This window comes from Hemitrygon akajei, chromosome 4 (genome assembly GCF_048418815.1).
Source record: "Hemitrygon akajei chromosome 4, sHemAka1.3, whole genome shotgun sequence".
NCBI lineage: Eukaryota > Metazoa > Chordata > Chondrichthyes > Myliobatiformes > Dasyatidae > Hemitrygon > Hemitrygon akajei.
The window spans coordinates 138,304,852-138,330,399 of NC_133127.1; the positions used below are offsets into that span (position 1 = coordinate 138,304,852).

Below are 25,548 nucleotides of genomic sequence, written 5' to 3' on the forward strand. Positions count from 1 at the left end.
TCTTACATGTACTTAGGGAAGTACAAAGTATATACCTTATGTACTGTACCTTTTGTAAGTTCAAGTAGAACAAATTCTCTTCTCCACCTTTATCTATTCAACTACTTATAGCCTTAGTAAATTCTAATAAAATCTCAGTTCAGATTTCCCGTACTTAATGCATTTGGGTAGAACCAACGTAAATTATTTTCTTAGTTACCCTTTCCTTAGTCTTTTCTTAGCACTACTTTTCATCGGTGGTAGATGAAGCACGAGGATTAGGGTATTGTAATGAATGATTAATTGGGAGTGGATGTTAATGGGTGTAAAGAAATGGTACACATCTTGATTTTGTGTATTAATAGTCCTGAATGGTGATGGACATTATAAGACCATATGACATAGGAGCTTAGGGCATTTGCCCATTGAATCTGCTCCACCATTTCATCAGTCTGAACGGTATCCCAGGGTAGGTACTCAGAATGTGTGTGGCACAACTGGCTGGTGTGTTTGCAGAAATTTTTAATCTCTCCCTCTCCTAGCGTAGAGTGCCTTCCTGCTTCAAAACATCCACTATTGTCCCTGTACCTAAAAAGGCCAAAGTAACATGTCTGAATGTCTGGCATCCTGTCACACTCCAATCTGCTAATTAAATTTGCAGATGATGTCACATTGATTGGCCTTATCTCAAATAATAACGAGGCAACCTACAAAGAAGAAGTCATCACTCTGACGCAGTGGTGTCAAGGAAACAACTTCTCCCTCAATGATGCAAAAACAAAGGAGCTGGTTGTGGACTACTGGAGGAATGGAGACTGGCTCATCCCTATTGACATCAATGGATCTGGGGTTGAAAGGGTGACCAGCTTTAAGTTCCTCAGTATACACATTACCTAGGACCTCACTTGACTTGTACATATCAGCTGTATGGTAAAAAAAAAAGCACAACAGTGCCTCTTTCACCTCAGATGGTTGAAGAAGTTCGGCATGAGTCCCCAAATCCTAAGGGCTTTATACAGGGACCCAACTGAGAGCATCCTGACTGGCTGTACCACTGCCTGGTATGGGAATTGTACTTCCCTCAATCACAGGACTCTGCAGAGAGTGGTGCAGACAGCCCAGCACATCTGTGGTTCTGAACTTCCCACTATTCAGGACATTTACAGTGACAGGTGCATAAGAAGGACCCAAAAGATCATAGGGGACCCGAGTCACCCCAACCACAAACTGTTTCAGCTGCTACCATTTGGGAAACAGTACTGCAGTATTAAAGCCAGGACCAACTGGCTCCAGGACAGCTTCTTCCATCAGGCCATCAGGCTGATTAATTTACACTGACACAATTGTATTTCTAAGCTATGTAGATTGTTTTGTTCTGTTCTATATAGATCTTACTGTACATACTATTTATTATAAATTACTATAATTTGCACATTGCACATTCAGATGGAGACATAACATAAAGATGTTTACTCATGTATGTGAAGGATGTAAGAAGTAAAGTCAATTCAATTCAATGCTGATTCATTATCCCTGTCAACCCCATTCTCCTGCCTTCTGCATGTAACCTTTTATGCCCTTACTAATCAACAGCTTATCAACCTCCATTCTAAATATACTCAATGACTTGGCCTCCACAGCCATCTGTGGCAATAAATTCGATAGATTTACCACCCTCTGGCTGAAGAAATTCCTCCTCATCTGTGTTTTAAAGGGATGTTCTAGTATTCTGAGGTGCTGTTCTTTGGACCTAGAATCTCCTACTATAGGAAACATTGTCCCCATGCCCACTCAATCTAGACCTTTCATTAATTGCTAGGCTTTAATGATATTCCTGCTCATTATTTTAAACTTCAGTGATTAAAAGCCAAGAACTATCCTACACAATCCTGCACAAGGACTCCCAAGTCCCTTTGCAGTTCTGATTTCTGAATTTGCTCCCATTTAGAAAATAATCTGTGCCTTTATTCCTTCTACCAAAGTGCATGGTCCTACACCTCACTACACTGTATTGGATTTGCCATTTCAAATTTCCTGCTTTCTTAATACTATCTGCCCCTCCACCTGTCTTTGAATTGTCCTCAAAGTTGCCCAAAAAGCCATCAATTCCATCATCTAGATCATTAACATATAATATGAAAAGTAGTGGTCCTAATACCAACCTCTGTGGAATGCTGCCAGTCATCAGAAGTCAACCAGAAAAGGCCCCCTTTATTCCCATTAATTTTCTCTTGCAAGTCAGCCGATCTTATATCCATGCTAATATCTTTACTGTAATATCATGGGCTGTACCTTGTTAAACAGCCTCATGTGCAGCACTTTGTCAAAGGCGTTTTCAAGTAAACAACATTGACTGTCCTTTGCCTATCATGTCTGTCATTTCCTCAAAGAATTCCAACAGATCTGTCAGGCAAGATTTCACCTGACTTTGGTCTATTTGATCATGTGCCTCTGAGTACCCTGAAACCTCATCCTTAATAATAGACTCCAATATCTTCTCAAGCACTGAGGTCAGGCTAACTGGCCTATAATTTCCTTTCTTTTGCCCCCCTCTGTTCTTAAAGAGTGGAGTGACATTGACAATTTCCCAGTCCTTTAGAACCTTTCCAGAATCTAGTGCTTCTTGAAAGATCACCAGTACTGCCTCCACAATCTCTTCAGCTACCTCTTTTGGAATCCTGGGGTGTATTCCATCTGGTCCATTGACTTATATACCTACAGACCTTCCAACTTCCCAAGCACCTTCTTAGTAATAGCAATTACACTCATTGCTGACCCCTGACACTCTCGAATTTTAGGCATACTGCTGGTGTCTCCATAGTGAAGACTGATACAAAATTTAGTTTGTCTGCCATTTTTTGTTGTCCTCCATTACTACCTCTCCAGCATCATTTTCTAGTAACACAATGTCCATTCTTGCCTCTCTTTCACTGTTTATATATCTGAAAAAAACTTAAGGTATTCTCTTTTATATCATGGGCTAGCTTACCTTTTCTCTACTTAGTGCTTTTTCAGTTGCCGTCTTTTGGTTTTTAACCAACATCTGGAGCTTCTGTTCTAGTCTTGTGCTTTGTAGGGTAGAGTGGCAATTATATTGATTTTAATTTTTCTGACATGTGTTTTAAGGGAACTGAATAAATAAATTCTGTTTTTCTCATATGATATTCTTTGGCTTGCAAGAGAAATAATATTTTCATCCCTTTACTGTTTACATTAAAAGCCTTACTGGTTTTGGCATTCTATTTTTATTGTGTGGAAGTTTTGACAGAGATTTGAGGATTATGTTTCTCAATTTGATGTATTTTTGGAAATGTGGTTATCTTAGTTCTACCTCTTGTGCATCTGTTTCAGTGATATCTAAGAACCACAATGCAAAACAAATAACTGCTGATTCTTTCAAGATTTTCAGAACTCTCAATTTTTAAGCTAGTATGCTGAACTAACTTTGTTTGCAGTTCATGAATATCATTCACCCAGTTTCAATTAAAATTACCCTCCAGTTCCAGTACCAGCAAACTGGGTTCAACACACCATGTCTGTAAGGAGTTTGTACGTTCTCCCTGTTGCCATATGAGTTTCCTCCGGGTGCTCTAGTTTTGTCCCACAATCCAACGAGGTATTGGTTGATAGGTAAATTGGTCATTATAGTTGTCTCATGGCTAGGCGAGTGTTAAATCGGGGTTTGCTGGGTGACATGGCAGGAAGGGCTTATTTTGCGTTATATCTCAAATAAAAATAAAAGTAAGCATTATTTTGAAGCATGATATTCAGCAGTACTTTCTTAATTTTACTGTAATCTTGTTTTATGATCTTATTCCTAGTTTCTTGAATGACTCAACTGCAATGTAGTCATTTCTGCCCACTGAAGCAAGAGTCTGTAAGTGATGATTATTATAACATCACTTGTCTTTTGTGTTTTATTTTTAAAACCATGTGGCATAGGTTGCCATGCATCAACCTGCCTAGACTAGGAAAATTATAGTAAAGAAATGGCAGCTCAGGTCAGATAGTTGACCTCAGGTATTTTATCTTTGTTTTTGGTTAGAAATATTTAAAGAAAAGCATATATTTGATTATTATTGTATTATTAAAGCATTATTCGATAGACCCTTTTAATGATATCTGAACAATATATTATTCTTTAGGAATGAACTGGTAAATTCATTTTATTCTTTAGTTTGATTTGACAAAGTACTTGTTCTATTTTCCTTGCACCTGAGCCAAATAAAGTGGATTCACTAAGTTTAGCTCCCAGGCAGATGAGCTTATTGTTAAATATGGGAAAGAGAAACAGAAATAAGTCCTTTCATCAGCTGAAGGGTATGATCAAGGCTTTTGATCTGAAGCATCAATTCTGTTCCTCTTTCCAGATGCTTCCTGATCAGCTGAGCAATTCCAGCATTATGTTTTTAATTTACATTTCCTGTGTCTGCATTTTAAAACAAATCTATTTATTATTAAGGCTACCCAACAATCTATCATAGAACTTAGACAAAATCACCTTCAATACAAATAGTTATTAAATCTTACAACAATAGATTAGTCTTATATATTGTAAATTGATTGCTTAGAGACCCAATTTAAATTGTAGCACTGAGCACACTAACCAGCAACATGGGCTTCTCTGCTTTTAAAATTTTGTTCTATTGAAATCAAGTTATGAATTTCTAGACATCATGCTTTGCCTTACTCCTAAAATTTGCCTGGACACTTCAAGTAAGAAATTACTGTAGTATATTGAAGTGATGTTTGCAGTAGGCACACTGAATGATACCATTCCACATGCTGTATGTTTTTTTTTACTGTATTATGGGTGTATTTGGACTTTGTTTCAGGAGCAGTCCTTGTTGGTCACTCTAGGATAACTAGCTATTATATTCCATTGCCTTTGCTAATTTTCTCCTTTTCCATCTTTGTCAGGAAATGTTGACTTGGTTGTATGGCACAGTAAATATTTATATGGCTATGTTTGCTTTAGTACCTTTATAATGTAACAATTACTATTTGTCCAGATAAATATATGTATCATTCTTGGAAACTCAATTTTGCATTGAACGTTTAATAAAATAACTTAGAAATTGGGCTAATACAAATAAAAACATCAAATGCGGAAAGCACTCAGCAGACCATGCAGCATCTGTAGAAAGAGAAACAAAGTTAACATTTTAGATCAAATACCTTCCTCAAATTGGAAAAGTGAGAAAATCAATTAGATTTAAGTTATAGAGAGGTTTGGGAAGAGAGGGTAGTACAAAGGGAACGCCTTTGACATTGGGACACTGGAGTTGCTCAGGGAATGTTGATATTTACAGTGCAACATAGATGAAGTACTGGAGGAATTCAGCAGGCTAGGTACCATTTATGGAGTGAAATAAGCAGTTGACATTTCAGGTGGTCACCTTTCATCAGGACTGGAAAGGAAGGGGGAAGAAGCCTTAATGAAAAAAAAATGGAGGGAGGGGAATGAGTATGAGCCAGCAGGGATAGGCGAGAACAGGTGAGGAAGAAAGTCTCGGGAGGGGTTGAAGTGAGAAGATGGGAGTTGATAGGTGGAAGAGGAAGGAATCTGATGGGAGAGAACAGTGGAAAGGGAAAGAGGAGGGGCACCAGAAGGAGGTGATGGGCAGGTAAGGAGAAGAAAATGGGTGAGAGGAGCCAGAATGGAAAAAGAGAGAACATGGTTGGACAGAGGGCGGAAATTACTAGAAGTTAGAGAAATCAATGTTCATACCATCAGGTTGAAGGCTGCCCAGATGGAATATGAGATGTTCTTCCTGCAACCTGAGAATGGCCTCATTGTGACAGTAGAAGGGGCCATGGACCAACATATGAGAATGACAAGTAGAATTAAAACGGGTGGCCACTGGAAATCCCGCCTTTTGTGGCAGATGGAGCAAAGGTATTAATAGTGATATTTACAATGTTCTCTGGTCTTGCCCTTTCAGAGATATTCTCTTTGTCCTGCCTACCTGCATCTAACTTCCCTGTAACTTAAAAATAATTATTTTCCTCACTTTCCAATTCTGATAAATGATCTTCAGTGTAAAACTTGAGTGTTGTTTCTGTTTGCACTAATGCTACTTAATTTGAGTATTTTAAGTATTTCTTGTTTTATCTCAGCTTTCCTTAAACGTTCAGCTAACTTGCTTGGAGTATGTTGTGTTATAAAACAGTACTTTTGGATAAGTGATTTCATGAATTCTAATATTAATGGAGCTGTTTATAATTTGCAGTTTATACAAATAAATTCACTGGGATTTCCATCTTAAACTGAATCACTGGAATATAGGCCAGTTTATTCATAGTTCATGAGAGGCAGATTCATTTGAATTGGGAGATTCAAGTCATGTTTACTGATTTCTGAAAGAGATCCATTCCTAGAAAATGTTTAGCTGACAGTTTAGCATTATATTGTATGAAGTTAAAGTATGGAACAGTTAGTTTCTTATTGTTTGTGTATAACAATTATGTCTGTTGGATAGCAGAAAAGCCACCTGCTGAAAGGGAGATCTGCTAATAACTAGCTTTTGTATTGACCAGCTCCAGGATATAGTACAATGGGATTGGGTTATTAGTTCAGGGTTGAACTTGGTAAATGCAACACGTACAACAAACTGGAGGAACTCAGCAGGTCGAATAGCATCCGTGGAAACGAGCAGTCAACGTTTCGGGCCGAGCCCTTTCATCAGGATCTGGCTGAAATGTTGACTGCTTGTTTCCACGGAAGCTGTCCGACCTGCTGAGTTCCTCCAGCTTGTTATACGTGTTGATTTGACCCCAGCATCTGCAGTGCACTTTGTGTGAGCTTGATAAATATTTTGCAGATCCCTCCATTTAAAAGTAGAGTACAGGCTCCTAGTAATATTAGGTGGGGCTCATTTGTTCATAATTCTTTGGCCGGATCGGCTCACAGGAAGGATTTTACTTCTCTCTTCAAGTATACTGGAGTTTATTTGATTTTAGTTGCAACACTTGTTTACTTGTATTCTTGTAATTTCAACCTGATTTGCTTTTCTGAAAAAAATCTTTCTGATTAAGTTTCAATGTTTTGGATCATTTGAAATTTTAACCATGGGTGAATCTGATCTGCATGTGTACTTGTGTTATCTGAACATCAGTGCAGAAGTTATTATTGAGTAACAATAGCCCTGTCAATCACCCCCTCTATCACTTTACTGATGATTGAGCAGGATTTGAATTCTTTTGAATTTTGTGGAAAAGGCCAAACCTATGCAAATTTTAACCTTGGCAGGTGTATCCCAGGGGTAAGACTAGTTCAGATCCATAAGGCTTTAATATTCTTAAGGTCCTAATTTCTATATGGTGATCTAATGTTTTATAAATAGTGAATTAAACCGAGTAAAGACTGATTTCTGTGATGGTATGCATTTACGTCTATGATGTAACTCAGTAATATGAATGGTGCTCATATTGCTGTTGCATTTTTGAAATTTTGTGGTGCTTTAATGCCTATATATATCAGTTGGAAGGAATATCTTAGTTTGGATGGAGTGGGTTAACATCCTTAATTGAATGTTGGCTGTGCATTTTTTTTTGGGTTCTGGAGCTCTGCCATTGTACCTATTAGCACTTTCAGAGCTGAGCCTGTGTTAATATTCTTAATAAAATATGAATAATGAACTAAGATAAAGTATAATTGCAGTTTTTAAGTTTGTTTTCCACTTGTATTATCACTGTTGAAAGAGACTATTCATTATAGTTGATGTGGTTCTATTTCCCAGCATTTATTGGAGTGTCAGTGATTTCATTCTTAGTCACGTTGTTGCTTTTTGTGTCAATGCTCTCCTATTGCCATAACCTCCTTTGTATAACCAATACAAGCCATTTTTCTCAAAGTGGTGGCACATCCATGATGTATATTGTATGCAACACACATTCATACAAAGTTTCTTTAAGTTTAGGTCTATTTGTTGCAAGCAATTACTGCAATTGAATTTGGTGTTACCATATCAATTCAGTCACTACATGGGTAAGACAATCAGATGTTAAACATTTGTAACCCTTTGCTACATAGGGGGAAATTGATCAGAGGTTCATGTGAAGCCTCAGGTGCTGCTTTATATGCTGCAACTGAAAGTCAGAAGTATTACACATAATATGTTAAAGAGATGCTGCTGAATGTCAGATAATGTTTTTGTGTTATGACATCGCTCTTGCCTCTGGTTATTAGGTTAATCCCTGTGATGTACAAGCCCAGCTGCTTGACTTGACTGACATGGAAGAACAGCAATATGATCAGGAGTTTGAAGATGCTGTGAACTTTAAAGAAGGCACTGAATCCCATCAGGTCAGTTTCAACTTTAGCCAGTGAACCCATTAAAAAATATATCTGAACTCTTCCAGTTGTTGAGACCATTTTCAAATAGGCTGGCCTCAGGTCTAGTCACCTAATAAACAGTAAATCCTTTCTAAAATAGTAGCAACATGGGTATTTTTTCTTGAAGCTATAGTAATAAATTCACAGCATGTTTTTGTTCATGCTTGTAAGGTCATAGTTTAAAGTGCATAGTTTAAACCTTGCTTAACTTTAACATCCTCGATTCTTAAATTGTCAATATTTTGTTCATGATAACACTAAACCTAATAGTTGGAACTTACTGGTAAAAAGGGCAAATTAAAGAACATGTATTTTGAATGATATCCAAGAGTAAGTTATAGCCATTGCCCGTTTTTTTAAAAAACATAGTCACTGCAGGAAACATAGTAATTATATCATGCATTATCATGATCCAGAAAATATATTGAGATTACTGAGCAAGCAGTCTGTTTAAATTATATTTTTGAGGAGTAAACATTGGAGTGAAATCTTCAGCTCTTCTTCCAATTGTACCTTAGGATCTTGCATATCCGTGACAGAGCAAGTTTAGTTTAATGGCTCCTTTGAAAGACTGGGTCAAGCTAGTGGTGATTGGGCAGAGAATACATTGGTGGCAAGAGTAATGTGTTAACAGTAATTCTAATCTATTAATTTCATCACTTAAGAAAATCAAATATTGGAAAAGAATTTTTTATATAAAAAACCTATCTTTGGCATTGGAAGGAAGAAGCTAACTTTATATCCTTGGAGAATATTGACAAGGAGCAGTTAAGAGATGAAAAAAATTAATGGTGCAAAGTAAGTCTCCAGTAATGAAAAGTGAAATTACTGCTGGCAATTGTATAGGTATGACTGGAACAAAGTAAGGACAATCCACATAAGTAGAGTTTGGATGATTAGAATGTGAGGAAAGTCCTTTAATCAAATATGTCAAATTCTACAGAGAGGTCAAGAATGATGGCGATCACATAATGTACTAGGTTATAGTTAGGAATCCTTTTTTTTATGATTTTGGCTAAAACAGTTTGTTCCCATGTGAAAGGGAGAAACTTGATTATTGGCATTTTGATGAAAGTACAACAAAGTAACTTAAACCTAATTTTTTATCATTAAATAGAAAATATAGATAGACCACACAAAATAGTATATAGCAAGTCACAACAATTTCAGGGCTCATAATCCCTAGTCACTACTTAATTGTTGCTGTTGTTGGAAGAACTCCGAATTCCTACTCACTTGAGAAACCACCCCTGGACTCCAGGCACTGATCACGATCTTGGTCCAATAAAATAGGGGAAGGCCACCCAATATATTCACAAGGCAAAGAGACCCAGAAAAAGAGTGGAATATTAAGATTCCTCTGAGAGCCAAATTAGACTTGATTTACTGAATTGTCTCTTTCCACATCATGAGAGATATAAATATAAACTCCCCAACAGTAAGGCCCTAGTTTCACTCAAGTGGCTAGTTTGGGCAGAGCACATTATGCCTGACAGCATATTTCCAAAACAGACACTGCATTCAAAGCTCTTTAATGGGAAGTGCTCATTAGGTGGACAGGGGCAAAAGTTCAAGGATGTGCTCAAAACCTCCCTGGAAAAAGTGCAATATCTCCACAGAGTCCTTGGGAATCTCTGGCTCATGACAGCTTAAAGTGGAATAGGGGAATGTGGAATGGTATTGAGCACCTTAGATCCATACATTTACCAGCTCATGGAAATCCTGTATAAGTAGTGGAGGGTAATGGACCACTTTACAACTAACCAACTGCCTGCACATCAGCTATCAGCTCCTCCATTTATGGAAGATTCTGTGGTTCGTATGAGCATCATAAAAGTAAGTGAAAGTAAGGCATCCTTCATTCCAAGGTGTGCCTTCAGGGAAGAGAATTTTAATATTAGTCTCATTTTAGAGTAAAAGATGAAAGGGAAATACAAATATTTTGGCAATCCTATGCATCTCGTAATTAACATTTACTTTGATGTCTTTTCATTACACGTGGAGCTAATGACATTTCATTTTTGTTAACTTTTGAGCTGAAATATTTTCATGCTTACAGTATGTTGAAAAAATAGGTAATACCCACTATTGCCATTGGTTTAACTCAGTGCTTAGCACATTATTTGTACTGTATATAGATTGCTTATAATTTACATTTACCTATAGTAATAGAAGTGCCATGATTTTTTTGTCTTCATCCATCCTTGTTTTTGTCTCCAAAGCAGATTTGTGTGCATATATGTGATCCTCAGTAAAACTGGTTTTCAGATTGTAGACTCTTTCCCAGGAATAGGCAAATAAAAAACAAATTTATTACACTATTCACTTCTTTATCATTAAGTCTTGGGATAGAATTAAGTTGTTTGGTAGCGCTGAATTGTGCATTGCTTAAGGAGTTTTGACAAGAAAATCAAAGTAGAAGTTAATCAATATTTAATCAGGAGAATATTCCTATTATTTTTTTTCCATCATCTGAAAATTGGTGCTGAATCCTATGTTCACAATAGGTCATACAATGTGACAGCCTCCATCGGTCAGAGTTAACCATGGATACTGCATTCTAGCTGTCTATACACGCAAACCTGGGCAGTACAATATGGAGAGCATGCTGTTGTCCGTGTAGCTAGCTTCCCCTCTCCACGCATCTGATGAACCCAAAGGAACAGCTGAGACCGATACAGTTTGGTAACAGCAGCATCGCAGGGGTTGCCAATCAGCACTGAACTCAATATAGGACAGCCTTAGGGACTCCAGCTCCAGATTATTCCCTCAGGGTTTACTCCTGAGTATTTCCCCATGAGTGGGTATAGCCACAAGGCAGCAGAGGTTTGAGATTAGTGTTGTTCTTCTCTTAGATGAGCTGCCAACCATGGCTAATCACCCCTCACCCCATCTGCCCAAAGCCACTGGTTTTAGGGTGCCAGTAACCCACCTTTTCCCCTTCTCCTGTCAGTAGAAACAATTCTGTCTGGCTTAGTAGCTAAGCAACATGTGAAGGCCAGGAGCTGGGCTTGGTTGTCAGAGGCTATTTGATGCACATGCCATTGGGAGCATTAATAGGTAGTGGGAGCTTTGTCTCATTGCTGCCACCCCCACCCCCCCATAACAACCTTAAGGAACCAGGGCATACAGTAGTGTTTTTCATAGTTGCATACATATGTTTATAAATGAATATCTTGAAAAAAAAGTCTGTCATATATGAAAACTACACATCAATCAGACCCATTAGGAACACTGTTCATCTGTTTACAGGAAACTCTGATGTTCTATTCTTGATATATTGAAAAATGATAAGTGTTCCACCAGTGAATCTATAAATATTGCAGACCATAAGATAGCAATGTTTAAGAGGCATTTAGACAGACATATGAACAGGCAGGGAATTGAGTGATATTAGTCACAAACTGGCAGATGTGCAAATTAAGCTGTATCATGTTATGGGCCAAAAGACCTTTTTCTGTGCCATACTCTTCTATGTTTCATTAACATTTTCTCAATATCTTTGCACTATGACAGAGTCACATCTCTGAAGTATCTCAACAGTTTCTGTACCGAGAACAGTCTGTTACGTATCTGTTCATATTGAAATCATGTTTACAGAATGATGGCTGGGATGGCTGTTAATTGGTTGGTGTTTCTGCATGTTAAACAACATACATGGGGAAAGGTAATCTAGAGTGAGATAATGATGGATTCAAAATTAATTTTGAATAGCAGTTGGGTATTCTGGTTGGAACTATAGTCTGATGCAGTTTCTATAAAGTTTGAAACACTTTGTGGCCAGTCCTTATTTGCATTTGACTTCTGAACCACCAGAAACAGTAAAATGATGGCCAGCTAATTTATTTGAGGTGCATGAAATTTCACACAGGACATAGCTATAACAGGCACTATTTATTAGTAACTAGTTTGATTTGCTCTGGTCTATGGATGTGCCTAGTACTCAACAGGTCCTATGCTTAATTCAGGCAGAATGTCATTGGCATTCAAACAATCTCACTGAAACCCAGTTCTATGATGAATAATGATGGTCTTTCTGTTTTCATGGGGAGAGGTGCCTCTTAACTGATTAGCACAAAAGTGACAGTGTAACCTGTAGGTGGTGTGTAGATCCTTCTTAGAAACATAGAAAACCCACAGCACAATTCAGACCCTTTGGCCCACAAAGTTGTGCCGAACATGTCCCTAACCTAGAAGTTACTAGACTTCCCCATAGCCCTCTATTTTTCTAAGTTTTATGTACCTATCTAAAAGCCTCTTAAAAGACCCTATCATATCTGCCTCCACCACCGTTGCCGGCAGCCCATTCCACGCATTCACCACTCTCTGAATGAAAAACTTACCCCTGACATCTCCTCTGTACCTACTCCCCAGCACCTTAAAACCATGTCCTCTTGTGGCAGCCATTTCAGCCCTGGGAAAAAGCCTCTGACTTTTGCTTTTGTTGTTTATTGTTTCACCACAGTGTTGTTTTGTGCTGGTAGATGAGATGTTTTGGAGTATTTCCACTAGCTGCATCAATGACCGTCTTCAGGTTGGGAAGTTGGCTGCTTCCCAGCTACACAGAAAAACAATAGTCATTGGAGAAGGAAAATGGAACATTATACGCTTCATTTTAAATGTGATAATCTAATCCTTCAAGTTCCGGATTCTGTTTCCAATTATTTTGTTTCCTTCTCGCACACATCTTGTTTAAAGAAACTGCAGACAGGCAGTTAGCAGAGGAGATGTAAGCTCGCTGCAAAAGTACCTCATTCTTGTCTTCTGTTGATAGGATGTAGATGCACCTAGGCTAACTTAAGGACTTTCAGAACAAAAAAAACAATTGGAAAAGGGCCAGGTACAACATGAGTACCTCAATACTTGATGGCAATAATTCTTTGTCTTGTTTATGAAGCTGTGGATAAATTGTTGTGTGGATTGTGTTAAAGATGCTGGCCTCTATCTGGTGTGTCAAAAAATTAGGCCGAAGATTTGTGAATAATGCCAGAAAGAAAAATATATCATTGGTAAGATTCATAATTTCACAGTAGAATATGTTCTAATATCAAAAAATAGGGAATTTGAACAGTAACTATCCACAGGAAAGGTTATTGTTGATAGATGATATAACAGTTTAGTTATAACGAATTGTGGTATGGAATATTTTAATTTGTAACACAAGAAATTAATTAAAATGCATTATTGCTTATAACATTTTCTGATGTTAGAAAAAAATTAAGTACTGTATCTGGATTTTTAATTTGCACCTGAGGATATTGTTCATAGTATCTGATGCTACTTTGATCTCAGAAGCTATGAACTAATTTTTAAAATGCATTTGTTTCACAAGGTTAAGTCATCTTAATGTTTTCTATAGTTTCCACTCTGTTTTAAGTGCTTTTATGCAAGGATATTTCTTGTGATAATTTCTGTGACTAATGTATAGTATACTGCAAAACATCTGAGTTTTATATATTTCACTTTATAAACACGAGATCTTTCAGCACCAATAGGTGATCTGCTGCAGAATGATACTTTCCTTAGAGCGTTTTATTAGGAAAATGTGCTACAGAGAAGGATTTGTAAATAGAAAGGGAAAGATAAGAAGTTAAGAAAAATTCATCTATCAAATTATTTATCAAATAATTTATCTATCAAGATTTGTACTTCACACAACCTTGATCTAGATAATTTTTGTTTTCAAATTATTGCAATATTGTGAGGCTTTTAACCAAAACAATTCAGTCACACTAACTTACCAAAATCAAAATAATGATGCATATACTTAATACTAGCAAATCTGAAAACTCTTAATTATTCAATTTCTGAGTTAAGTTATATGGAACAGAGAAATTGCTGTGGTTAAGGGGAAGTGAAGACAAAATACGGAGTAGATGGAAGGAGGGAATACATGACATTGTGGTGTAAGGGAAAAAAGATTGATTTCTGCCTTAGAGGTGAAATGCGCTTGAGTTGAAAGTTGACCTTTTGCAACATATTTTATAAAGCCACACATCTGCCCTAGTAGGCTTTGATGGAGTGCTACTTTGAAAGGTTTCCAGATGCATTTAAAAGCAGTTCAATGGGTTTAATTAAACATAATGTAATTAAAACATTAAAACAAAATTAAATAAGCTGACTCATACACTTAGCTTTTACCTCATAGTTGGTGACCCCATTCAAATGATGATTAATATCATGATAAATTTTCTTGCCAAGGGAAAATTTAATGCAAACGTAAGAGCACAGAGCCATTCTTTTGACTAATTTGAAAAAATAGTTATTTTCAAGAGAATGATTGCAACACAACAATTGCCATTCAACTATCAAGGTGCAACAATAGTCATTTTAGACCATAAGACAAAGGAGCAGAAGGTGGCCATTCGGCCCATCGAGTCTGCTCTGCCATTTCATCATGAGCTGATCCAATCTCCCCTTTAGTCCCATTCCCTCGCCTTCTCACCATAACCTTTGATGCCCTGACTACTCAGATACCTATCAACCTCTGCCTTAACTACACCCAATGACTGGGCCACCATTGCCACCCGTGGCAACAAATTCCACAGATTCACCACCCTATGGCTAAAAACATTTTTTTGCATTACCGTTCTAAATGGGCGCCCTGCAATCCTCAAGTCATGCCCTCTCATACTAGACTCCCCCACCATGGGAAACAACTTTGCCACATCCACTCTGTCCATGTCTTTCAACATTCGAAATGTTTCTATGAGGTCCCCCCTCATTCTTCTAAACTCAAAGGAGTACAGTCCAAGAGTGGTCAAATGTTCCTCAGTTGTTAACCCTCTCATTCCCGGAATCATTCTAGTGAATCTTCTCTGAATGCTCTCCAACGTCAGCACATCCTTTTCACAAAACTGCACACAGTACTCCAAGTGAGGTCTTACCAGTGCCTTATAGAGCCTCAACATCAAATCCCTGCTCCTATACTCTATTCCTCTAGAAATGAATGCCAACATTGCATTCGCCTTCTTCACCACCGACTCAACCTGGAGGTTAACCTTAAGGGTATCCTGCACGAGAACTCCCAAGTCCCGTTGCATCTCAGAACTTTGAATTCTCTCCCCATTTAAATAATAGTCTGCCCATTTATTTCTTCTACCAAAGTGCATGACCATACACTTTCTGACATTGTAATTCATTTGCCACTTCTTTGCCCATTCCTCCAATCTATCCAAGTCTCTCTGCAGACTCTCTGTTTCCTCAGCACTACCAGCACCTCCACCTATCTTTGTATCATCAGCATACTTAGCCACAAAGCCATCTGTTCCATAATCCCAATCATTGATGTACAACGTAAAAAGAAGCGGCCCCAATACGGACCCCTGCGGAACACCACTGGAAATCGGCAGCCAACCAGAATGGGATCCTTTTATTCCCACTCTCTGTTTCCTGCCAATCAACCAACGCTCTATCCACATATGTAACTTTCCCTTAATTCCATGGGGTCTTATCTTGTTTAGCAGCCTCATGTGCGGCACCTTGTCAAAGGCCTTCTGAAAATCCAAATACACAACATCCACTACATCTCCCTTGTCTAGCCTACTTGTAATTTCCTCAAAAAATTGCACTAGGTTTGTCCGGCAGGATTTTCTTTTGAGGAAACCATGCTGAGTTCTGCCTATCTTGTCATATGCCTCCAGGTACTCTGTAACCTCATCCTTGACAATCGAATCCAACAACTTCCCAACCACAGATGTCAAGCTAACAGGTCTATAATTTTCTTTTTGCTTCCTTGCCCCCTTCTTAAGTAGCAGAGCGACATTTGCAATCTTCCAGTCCTCCGGAACCAGGCCAGAATCTATTGACTTTTGAAAGATCATTGCTAATGCCTCCGCAATCTTCACTGCTACTTCCTTCAGAACACGAGAGTGCATTCCATCTGGTCCAGGAGATTTATCTACCCTTAGACTATTCAGCTTCCTGAGTACTTTCTCTGTCGTAATTGTGACTGCGCACACTCCTCTTCCCTGACATCCTTGAATGTCTGGTATATTGCTGATGTCTTCCTCAGTGAAGACTGATGCAAAATACTCCTTCAGTTCCTTCGCCATCTCCTTATCTCCCATTACAATTTCTTCAGCATCATTTTCTATCAGTCCTCTATCTACTCTCACCTGTCTTTTACTCTTTATATACTTGAAAAAGATTTTAGTATCCTCTTTGATATTATTTCAGATTCAGATTCAGTTTATTGTCATTTAAAAACCACAAATGCAATGCAGTTAAAAAATAAGACAACGTTCCTCCAGAATGATATCAACAAAGCATATAACAAAATAGACTAAACCAGAAAATACACATAACATTTGCTAGCTTCCTTTCATAGTTCATCTTTTCCTTCTTAATGACCTTCTTAGTTTCCTTTTGTAAGCTTTTAAAAACTTCCCGACCCTCTGTCTTCCCACTAAGATTTGCTTCCATGTATGCCCTCTGCTTTGCTTTTACTTTGGCTTTGACTTCTCTTGTCAGCCTCGGTTGCATCCTTTTTCCATTCGAAAATTTCTTTTTCTTTGGAATGTATCTGTCTTGCACCTTCCTCACTTCTCGCATAAACTCCAGCTACTACTGCTCTGCCATCCTTCCCGCTAGTGTCCCTTTCCAGTCAACTTTGGCCAGTTCCTCTCTCATGCCACTGTAATTTCCTTTACTCCACTGAAATACCGACACATCGGATTTCGGCTTGTTATGTACCCCGTAACTGGGTGTCTGACCAGCAGAGAAAGAAGGATCCGTTGGAGTCTGGTGGTACCAACCTAACGGTGTTTATTAGTAAACTACACAATACAATATCAAAATGCAAATATACATATAAAACAAGTCAGCAGTAATAAACCTAAAAGTGTAGGAATAATAATAATCAATAATCAATAATAAACAAGCTCTATCGATGTCTAGGGGTAAATGAATTGTCATAGGAAAGTATAGAGTTCAGTTCATAAATGCTGAAGTAGTTATGGTTGTTGTGTTGAAATCGTTGGAGAGAGAGAGAGAGAGCGAGCGAGATGTAACAGCAACAGTTGCGGCAGGCAAACCTTTTTGTGGCCTTCTTAATCCGTCGTATCATTGTGGTCATTCAGTTATGACCCCTCTGTTCTTCAGCTAGACCGTTCTTCTGTGGTGGACTCGTCACTCTGGCATGAGTGGACACATACACAAGTCCCCACCGGCCCTACCGTAACACTGTGAGCTTTACTGACCGATCTCCTGGTTCGGTCTCTGAAGCCCCCACCTTTCTGTGGGTTCCCAACACTCAGTCAGTGTCCACTGGTGTGTCTGAAGGGTGTCTCTCCAGACCTGTCTTTTTATCCCCACTCACGGGGTCTCAGCTATCCATCAACTCTGAATGACCGCGTTCATCAAATCAGGCCACTCCTGCTATCTCCTGAGGAATGTTAATGAGCAAAGTAAAGTCCTTGGAGTGGAAGGTAAATAATCCAGGAAGAGTCATAATACAGTAAATCAACAGTCTCTCTCCCCCTCTTATCTGTAGCAAATGTTCTTGCCTGGGTTTTATCTCTCTCTCTCTCTCAATAGCAGCATAGCAACAGCAATAGTTTGTAGTTCTCAGGAGAGGGGGTTGGGAATCGTTAACTCTGCACCCCATTTCCATCAGGTCTGTCCATCACTCATAACACCCCCATCCTTCTGGAAATTTTCACCAGGGTGAAAATTAACTAATAAAGCATATTACTGAATTACAGAGTTTAACAAAATACAGAAGTGGTCTTAACTACAAGAATAATACAAGTACACTTTCAAATTAACATCTGGATAAACAGTCAGCAATTACATTCTCATTCCCCTTTACATGTTGTATTTTAATATTGAATTCCTGTAACAACAGACTCCAACTTATTAACCTCCTATTTTTATTTTTTATGTTAGCCAAAAATACCAAGGGATTATGTTCTTAGCTTAGGTGTATATTACAAAGTGTGAACCAATACATGTGTGACTATACTGTGGTACATTACAGAAGTTTGTGCAAATACTAATCTCTATTTTACTTTCAAACTTAACATTCAATCTTCCATGATGTTGTCTTTATTATTCACATTCTTTGTTAAAAAAAAAACCAAATTCCCGCAAAACCAGATCCTGTTATTCAAAGTGGCATTTGGTCAACCCTTGCCTCTTTTCCACTTAACTCTCACGTGGTTAGCTTGCTCACCAGCTTGGAATAGGCCTTCACAGACTCCTTTCACAGGAGCTATCTTATCACCAATGTTTTCCAAACTAAGCCCAGTTGCTGAACTTCCACACCACTCATTAATTTTAAGCAGGTCATTAATTTTATCTTCAGGATCTTTAATTCTGTTAGTTTCCAGTTTAACATCTGCAGGTGATCCCTCTTGATCAAAACAACACTTCAAGTTCTGCCTCTCCAAATCACATCCTTGAACAACATCAAGTTGTTTATCCTTAAATTCCAAAACAAACTGTAATTGACTCACAGGCACCTTGTTAACAAGCCACTGTTCAGCTAACAGTTATACTTTGCTCAACAGTTCTGACACCAAACTCAACTTTCCTTATTCTAACATCTTCCTTAGAATCAATGACTGATCAACCCCAGTATCTCTCCAGATCCGCACTGGAACTGGGGTTTCTCCTTCCTTCACAGACACTGTCCCTTCCGAGATAAACTTCTCATGCCCCTCTTGTGCTGTACCTACCTTTGACTTCCTCATCGATCTGCTGACCGACTCAGTGCAACCAGTCGGGATTGCCGTTTTCCCTTTTCCTGTCTCCTTCTTCAGAGCAAAGCACTTAGATGCTATATGACCAGCTTTCCCACAATTATAACACGTAAAGTTGGGAACCTTCCTGTCAGCCTGTTTTTCCTCCTCCCTACCTTTTCTACTAGCTCCCGGCTTATTCTCTGCCTTAGCCAGTGGGCTTTCTCTGCCATCCCTACTGCCTTTCTGGTAGCTCTTATTTAGGGAAAACTTTGTTTTGTGGGTTAAGGCATACTCGTCTGCTAATTTGGCAGTCGCAGACAGAGTCACTGTCTCCTTCTCATCCAAGTACGTCTTCATACTCTCAGGGATACAACCTTTGAACTGCTCCATCAGTATTCACTGTAATAGTTTATCATAATCTCCAACGACCCCTTTTGAGGCGCACCAACACTCACAATTCATTTGCATCTCACGGGCAAACTCTAAATACATGTGGTTCCACGGCTTTCTCAAGTTCCGGAACTTCTGCCGGTAACCCTCTGGCACCAACTCGTAACTCCTCAATACAGCCCTTTTTACTTCCTCGTAATCCTTAGACTCCTCCATAGACAATGCCGAATGCGCTTGTTGAGCCTTCCCTCTAGGTACTCTCTGTAACAGAACAGCCCATTGCCCCTTATGCCAGTTCTGATTCACAGCCACTTTCTCAAAATGAAGGAAGAACTTATCGACATCCATCTCCTCAAATGGAGGTACTAACTGGATCTCCTGACCAATCTTGAACCCCTCATTTGGGTTTGCTGCTCGGTCTCTTCCCTGTGATGCCTTTAACCTCTCCATTTCCAGCGCAAACTGCTTCTCTTTCTCTCTGTCCTCCCTCTGCCTTGCAGCTTCTATCTCCTTTATCTGGAGTATCTGGAGCTCATGCTCCCTTTCCTCCTTCTCCGCAACCAACCTTAATCTTTCTATCTGTATCTGAAGCTCACCCTTGCAGCATCTGTAGAATCTCTTGTGTTTGTGGTTGTGTATATATACACATTTATGTTTTAAATATTTTCCAAGATCGTAACAGTAATTTCTATGCAGTCAAGCTTACAGTGCCTTAAATTTCTTTGATACTGTATCATTGCAGCATCATTTAGGAGTCTTTGCTACATTAATGGGGCATCAGCACATCACTTGTATGGGTGATGATTTATGCTGTCTCCAGGCATACTTTTAATTTATTTTGTACTCCACAGGAACCAAATAAACAGAGAGAAACTTGATAAAACAATTAAGTGATATGTAGTTGTGTGCACTAATCACCAGCCTTGCCCTGATGAATAAAATAGTTTTTGCTGGGCAGATGAACATTATTACTCCAGATGTTTATTTGTGTTCTAGTACTTTAGGTTTTAATAGTTGCATTATGTTGTGGTACATTACTTGTCTGTTCCCCAGCGAGCACTCAATTCTCCTTCATTTTTGTTTTCAAACATTTTCCAAGATTGTAACAATATGAATATTGAAAAAGAACAAGATGAAATCCTATTGAGAAGCAATTTAGATATGTATTAAGAGGAAATGTTATGGGCCAATTCGGATAGTGCTGGAAAATGAGCATAGAGATCATGAGCAACACGAGGAAATCTGCAGATGCTGGAAATTCAAACAACACACACAAAATGCTGGTGGAACACAGCAGGCCAGGCAGCAGGTTCATCAGGACTAACCGAAAGGAAAGATAGTAAGAGATTTGAAAGTAGTTGGGGCAGGGGGAAATGCGAAATGATAGGAGAAGACCGGAGGGGGTGGGATGAAGCTAAGAGCTGGAAAGGTGATTGGCGAAAGTGATACAGAGCTGGAGAAGGGAAAGGATCATGGGACGGGAGGCCTCAGGAGAAAGAAAGGGGGAGGGGGGAAGCACCAGAGGGAGATGGAGAACAGGCAAACAACTAAATATGTCAGGGATGGGGTAAGAAGGGGAGGAGGGGCATTAACAGAAGTTAGAGAAGTCAATGTTCATGCCATCAGGTTGGAGGCTACCCAGCCGATTTATAAGGTGGTGTTCCTCCAACCTGAGTTTGGATTCATTTTGACAGTAGAGGAGGCCATGGATAGACATATCAAAATGGGAATGGGACATGGAATTAAAATGTGTGGCCACTGGGAGATCCTGCTTTCTCTGGCAGACTGAGCGTTGGTGTTCAGCGAAACAGTCTCCCAGTCTGTGTCGGGTCTCACCAATATATAAAAGGCCACACCGGGAGCACCGGACGCAGTATATCACACCAGCCGACTCACAGGTGAAGTGTCGCCTCACCTGGAAGGACTGTCTGGGGCCCTGAATGGTGGTGAGGGAGGAAGTGTAAGGGCAGGTGTAGCACTTGTTCCGCTTACAAGGATAAGTGCCAGGAGGGAGATCATGATGCGTCTCTAACCTAGCACACTGGATCTGGTGTAGGCAACAAATGGAATTAATTCGTTCTTACCATTTTAAACATTTCTGAATCCATCTGCACTATCTTGGCTATTGATTGCCTTAGTGAATCAGCACAAGAATCTGTTATATAAATAGATAACACCTATTCAAAGTGAGCCTGCAGCTTTTAAAAGGTGGATGCATAGTGGTTGTAGGTGTAGGTCATTCAAGACGATTGTACAGAGGTACAGTGCAATACTTGCGTGAGTGCCATAGAAAGGTCAATGACTGCAGAGGCATGGTCAGGATCAGTGAGAACACCATACCCAACAACTGAACCCCTAGTCTCCACCACTCCACTGATCTGTACCACTGCTCACTGCATTGCACTACTCATTGATTGATCACCTACCAGCATTCTCCATCAATCAGGACTGGGACCTAATATTCACTATCCCCACTATTTGTGCTACTACTGAGTCCAGATGAAGCGTCTTGGACTGAAAAGTCAACTGTTCATTTCCTTTCGTAGATGCTGCCTAAACTGCTGAGTTCCTCCAACATTTTGTGTATGTTGCTACTTTTCCAGCAACTTTACATGGTGTGTACACACTGCTGAGAATTCAATTATTGTTGCTGCTGCACCTAAACTCAAAGTGCAATAACCAAAAGCTGCAAATAGCCAGGCAACAGTGGAAGAGCAAGAGAGCAAAGACAAAAGTGCATTATCATTGGACTCTTAGAACCACCACCTTGGATATGGATCATTTGCATTATGTACAGGTTACCTTAGGCTACATCCACACTACGCCGGATTAATCTGTAACCGAAGCTTTTTCTCTTCATTTTTACCCTCCATCCACACTAAAATGGCGTTTTTGTCCCCTGAAACTGGAGCTTTTCAGAAACGCTTTCCAGGGTAGGTATTTTTGAAAACACTGCTTGGGCAGATCAGTGTGGACGGGGTAACCGAGTCTTTTGGAAAACACTGTCAGACGGCAGCGCGCTATTTCATTGTTTTCGTGAATGCAAACTAACAATTTCAGAACAGATGCAAAGAGACTGAAGCCAGAAGAGTTAGAAATGTACTCACCAAATACTTTGACCCATAACTTACTGACTAAATAAGTATACTGTACTCAGTTTGCCCTGTTTTCTGTCCTTGCTCGTATGAAGGAGGTTTACATATTTATGCAAGTACTTCTCTGACAAAAGATGTGTAACAGCCTAATGTAACATTGTATGGAAATACAAGATAACACTGATGCAGACATTAAGGCATTCATACATTTAACAAGGGGCTTTGTTAATGCAACAGAGTTAGTCAGTTTTTCAATGTTCGTCGTCAGCCGGGTCAATCTGTCCGTGAACTCCCTGTCGGTTGCCGCCGTACGCTCCAGTATTTTTTTTTAGTTTTAAGTTCTCCTGCGCGAGAGCCAATAGCTGTCCGTCATTTTAAGTTTTTCTAGTCTGTATCTACACAAATGCACAATTTTATGGCGAGATTCGACACCAAACATGTCACTTGTTTTCAGTAGATGTGTCCTGCACATGCGCAGGAGGAGGAGGTTCGCCGAAATCTCTGTTTCAGTGTGGATAGAGATATTTTCAAAAACGCATAGTGTGGACACCTATTGTTTTTACGCGAAACTGGCGTTTTCAAAATTATCCGGTCTAGTGTGGATGTAGCCTTAGAAAGAATCACTAGAGGGTCCTGTAAGAATGTTTGATGCTAGGGTAACCCAGGTGCTAGCACAAGTAAGGGGATGGGTGCGCATGAGTACAAATATAGTGAATTTAGATGAAGATGTTGTTGGGGGCAGCTTCATAGAAAGGCAAACTGCACTTACAATGAAATATTTGGTGTTTGGCAGACCTGTTAGAATTATGTGCCCATATCAAATTACATGTAGGAATCTAGCATCATCTTGCACAGAATTTTATGCAGGTTTAGCAGGAGTTCTTTACAGAGTGGAATGTAGATAACACAATCATTACACCCTTTATAAACCTAAATTACCCAGATTTCAGTATTGCAGTGGAATCTCATACTTCTTTCACATGTCTTCACTTTGCTGCTAATGTAAACTGCCAACATGGTATTGAATGCTTTCCTGCAATCTGCACTCTAATGCATTGCCATTATTGCTGAAGAGGTACACTGGGTGACCTCAAATCTGCCTCCAACTGCTTACATTCATATTCTAATCAGTCATTCCGTCAATTGCCAGTGTTAAACAATCAGATCATGCTACTGCCATTTATGCAGGAAGCTTCAAACTGAATGCAGGTCTTCATGGTGCAAATCTGCTCATATTTTTTTCCAAAACTGTAAAAGTCCTAAAAGCCAGCAGCCTTTTTTAATTCTGGTGCAGCCATTGGGATCTTATACTAAGGAGCAGTAGAATACTTAAAGATTGTACTGTGTTGCTGCCAGTTGGCATTATTTGCATGTGATCTTTTTCAGATACCTTTGCTGGGATAAAGTCATTTGCACAAATGGTCTAAAAACTTTTTAAGCTAATTTGGCAGTGGGTGGGAATGGGAGTGATAGGGATAAAAATGGGGCAGTTGGTGTACAAGTCAATATATCATCTTCTGCGACTGTGAGGAAGGACAGGCAGATGATAGGGCGAATTTGCAGACAGTCAGATGAGTTGAAGTGTAACATGTGACAAAATCAAGGGTGATGAATGCAGGACTGAAAGTGTTATATTTTGAATGCACACTGTACATGGAATAAGGTAGATGATGCTGTTGCACACTTAAAGATTGGCAGGTATGACGTTGTGTACATTATTGAGTCGTGGCTGAAAGAAGTTCATTGTTGGGAGCTGAACATCCAAGTATACATATTGTATTGAAAGGACAGGCAGGTAGGTGGAAGGGGTGGTGTAAAAAATGAAATGAAATACTTAGAAAGAGGTGTATAGGATTAGAGATGTAGAATCATTGTGGGTAAAGAAACTGCAAGGGTAAAAAGACCTATATATACAGTCCTCTGAACAGTAGCCAGGATGTGGAATCCAAATTAAAATAAGAGACAGGAGATAGAACAGGCCTGTAATAAGGGAAATGTTACAATAGTTATGGGGGGGATGTCAATATGCAGGGAGATTGGAAAAATTGGGTTGGTACTGGATGCCAAGAGAGGGAATTTGTAGAATGCCTATGAGATTTTTTTTAGGACAGCTTGTGTTTGAGCCCACTTGGGGAATGACAATTCTGAATTGAGTGGTGTGTAATGAACCAGGATTGATTTGGGACCTTAAGGCAAATGAACCCTTAGGAGGCAGTGAGGTATGATAGAATTCACCCTCCAGTTTGAGAGGGTTAAGATGAAGCCAGAAGTATCAGTACTACAATGAAATAAAGGGAATTACAGAGGCATGATAGGAGAGTTGGTCAAAGTTGATTGGAAGGGGACACTATCAAGGATCATGGCAGAACAATAATGGCTGGTGTTTCTGGGGGCAATTTGGAAGGTGCAGGATAGATACATTCCACAGATGAAAAAAGATTCTAAAGAGAGCATGAGGCAACCATGGTGACAAGGGAAGTTAAAGGCATCATAAAAGCAAAAGAGAGGGCATATAATACAGCAAAAATTAGTGGGTAGTTAGTGGATTGGGAAGATTTTAAAAACATTAGAAGGCAACTAAATAGCCATAAAGAGATAAAAGTTGAAATATGAAGGTAAGCTAGCCAAATACATCAAAGAGGATACTAAAGTTTTATTCAGATATGTGAAGAGTAAAAAAGAGGTGAGGGTAGATATCAGACCACTGGGAGTTGATGCTGGAGCGATAATAAAAGCCAACAAAGTAATAGCAGATGAACTTAATGTTTCCAACTTAATGGTTTGGGGGTATTTGGAAGCACATGATTAAGTAGGCCAAAGTTAGTATGGTTTCATTAAAGGGAAATCATGCCTGACAAATCTGTTGGAATACTGTTAGAAAATAACAGGGAGGATAGATGAAGGATGCTGTTTACTTGGATTTTCAAAAGGCCTTTGACAAGATGCCACCCATGAAGCTGCTTAACCAGATAGGAGCCCAGGGTTATATAGGAAAGATGCCAGCATGGATAGAAAATTGGCTGAGTGGCAGTAGGCAAAGAGTGGGAATAAAGAGGATCTA

General features: G+C 39.2%; 1 protein-coding gene across 6 annotated transcripts in view; it reads left to right on the forward strand.

The window, feature by feature from the left end:
• LOC140726699 (disks large homolog 2-like) overlaps positions 1-25,548 on the forward strand; it is a 797,667-nt gene that overhangs the window by 260,096 nt on the left and 512,023 nt on the right. For all 6 annotated transcript variants that reach the window (XM_073043428.1, XM_073043429.1, XM_073043430.1 and 3 more), the window contains one exon: positions 8,171-8,287. In XM_073043428.1, coding sequence (XP_072899529.1) covers positions 8,171-8,287 — 117 coding nt within the window. The remainder of the gene's footprint in view (positions 1-8,170; positions 8,288-25,548) is intronic.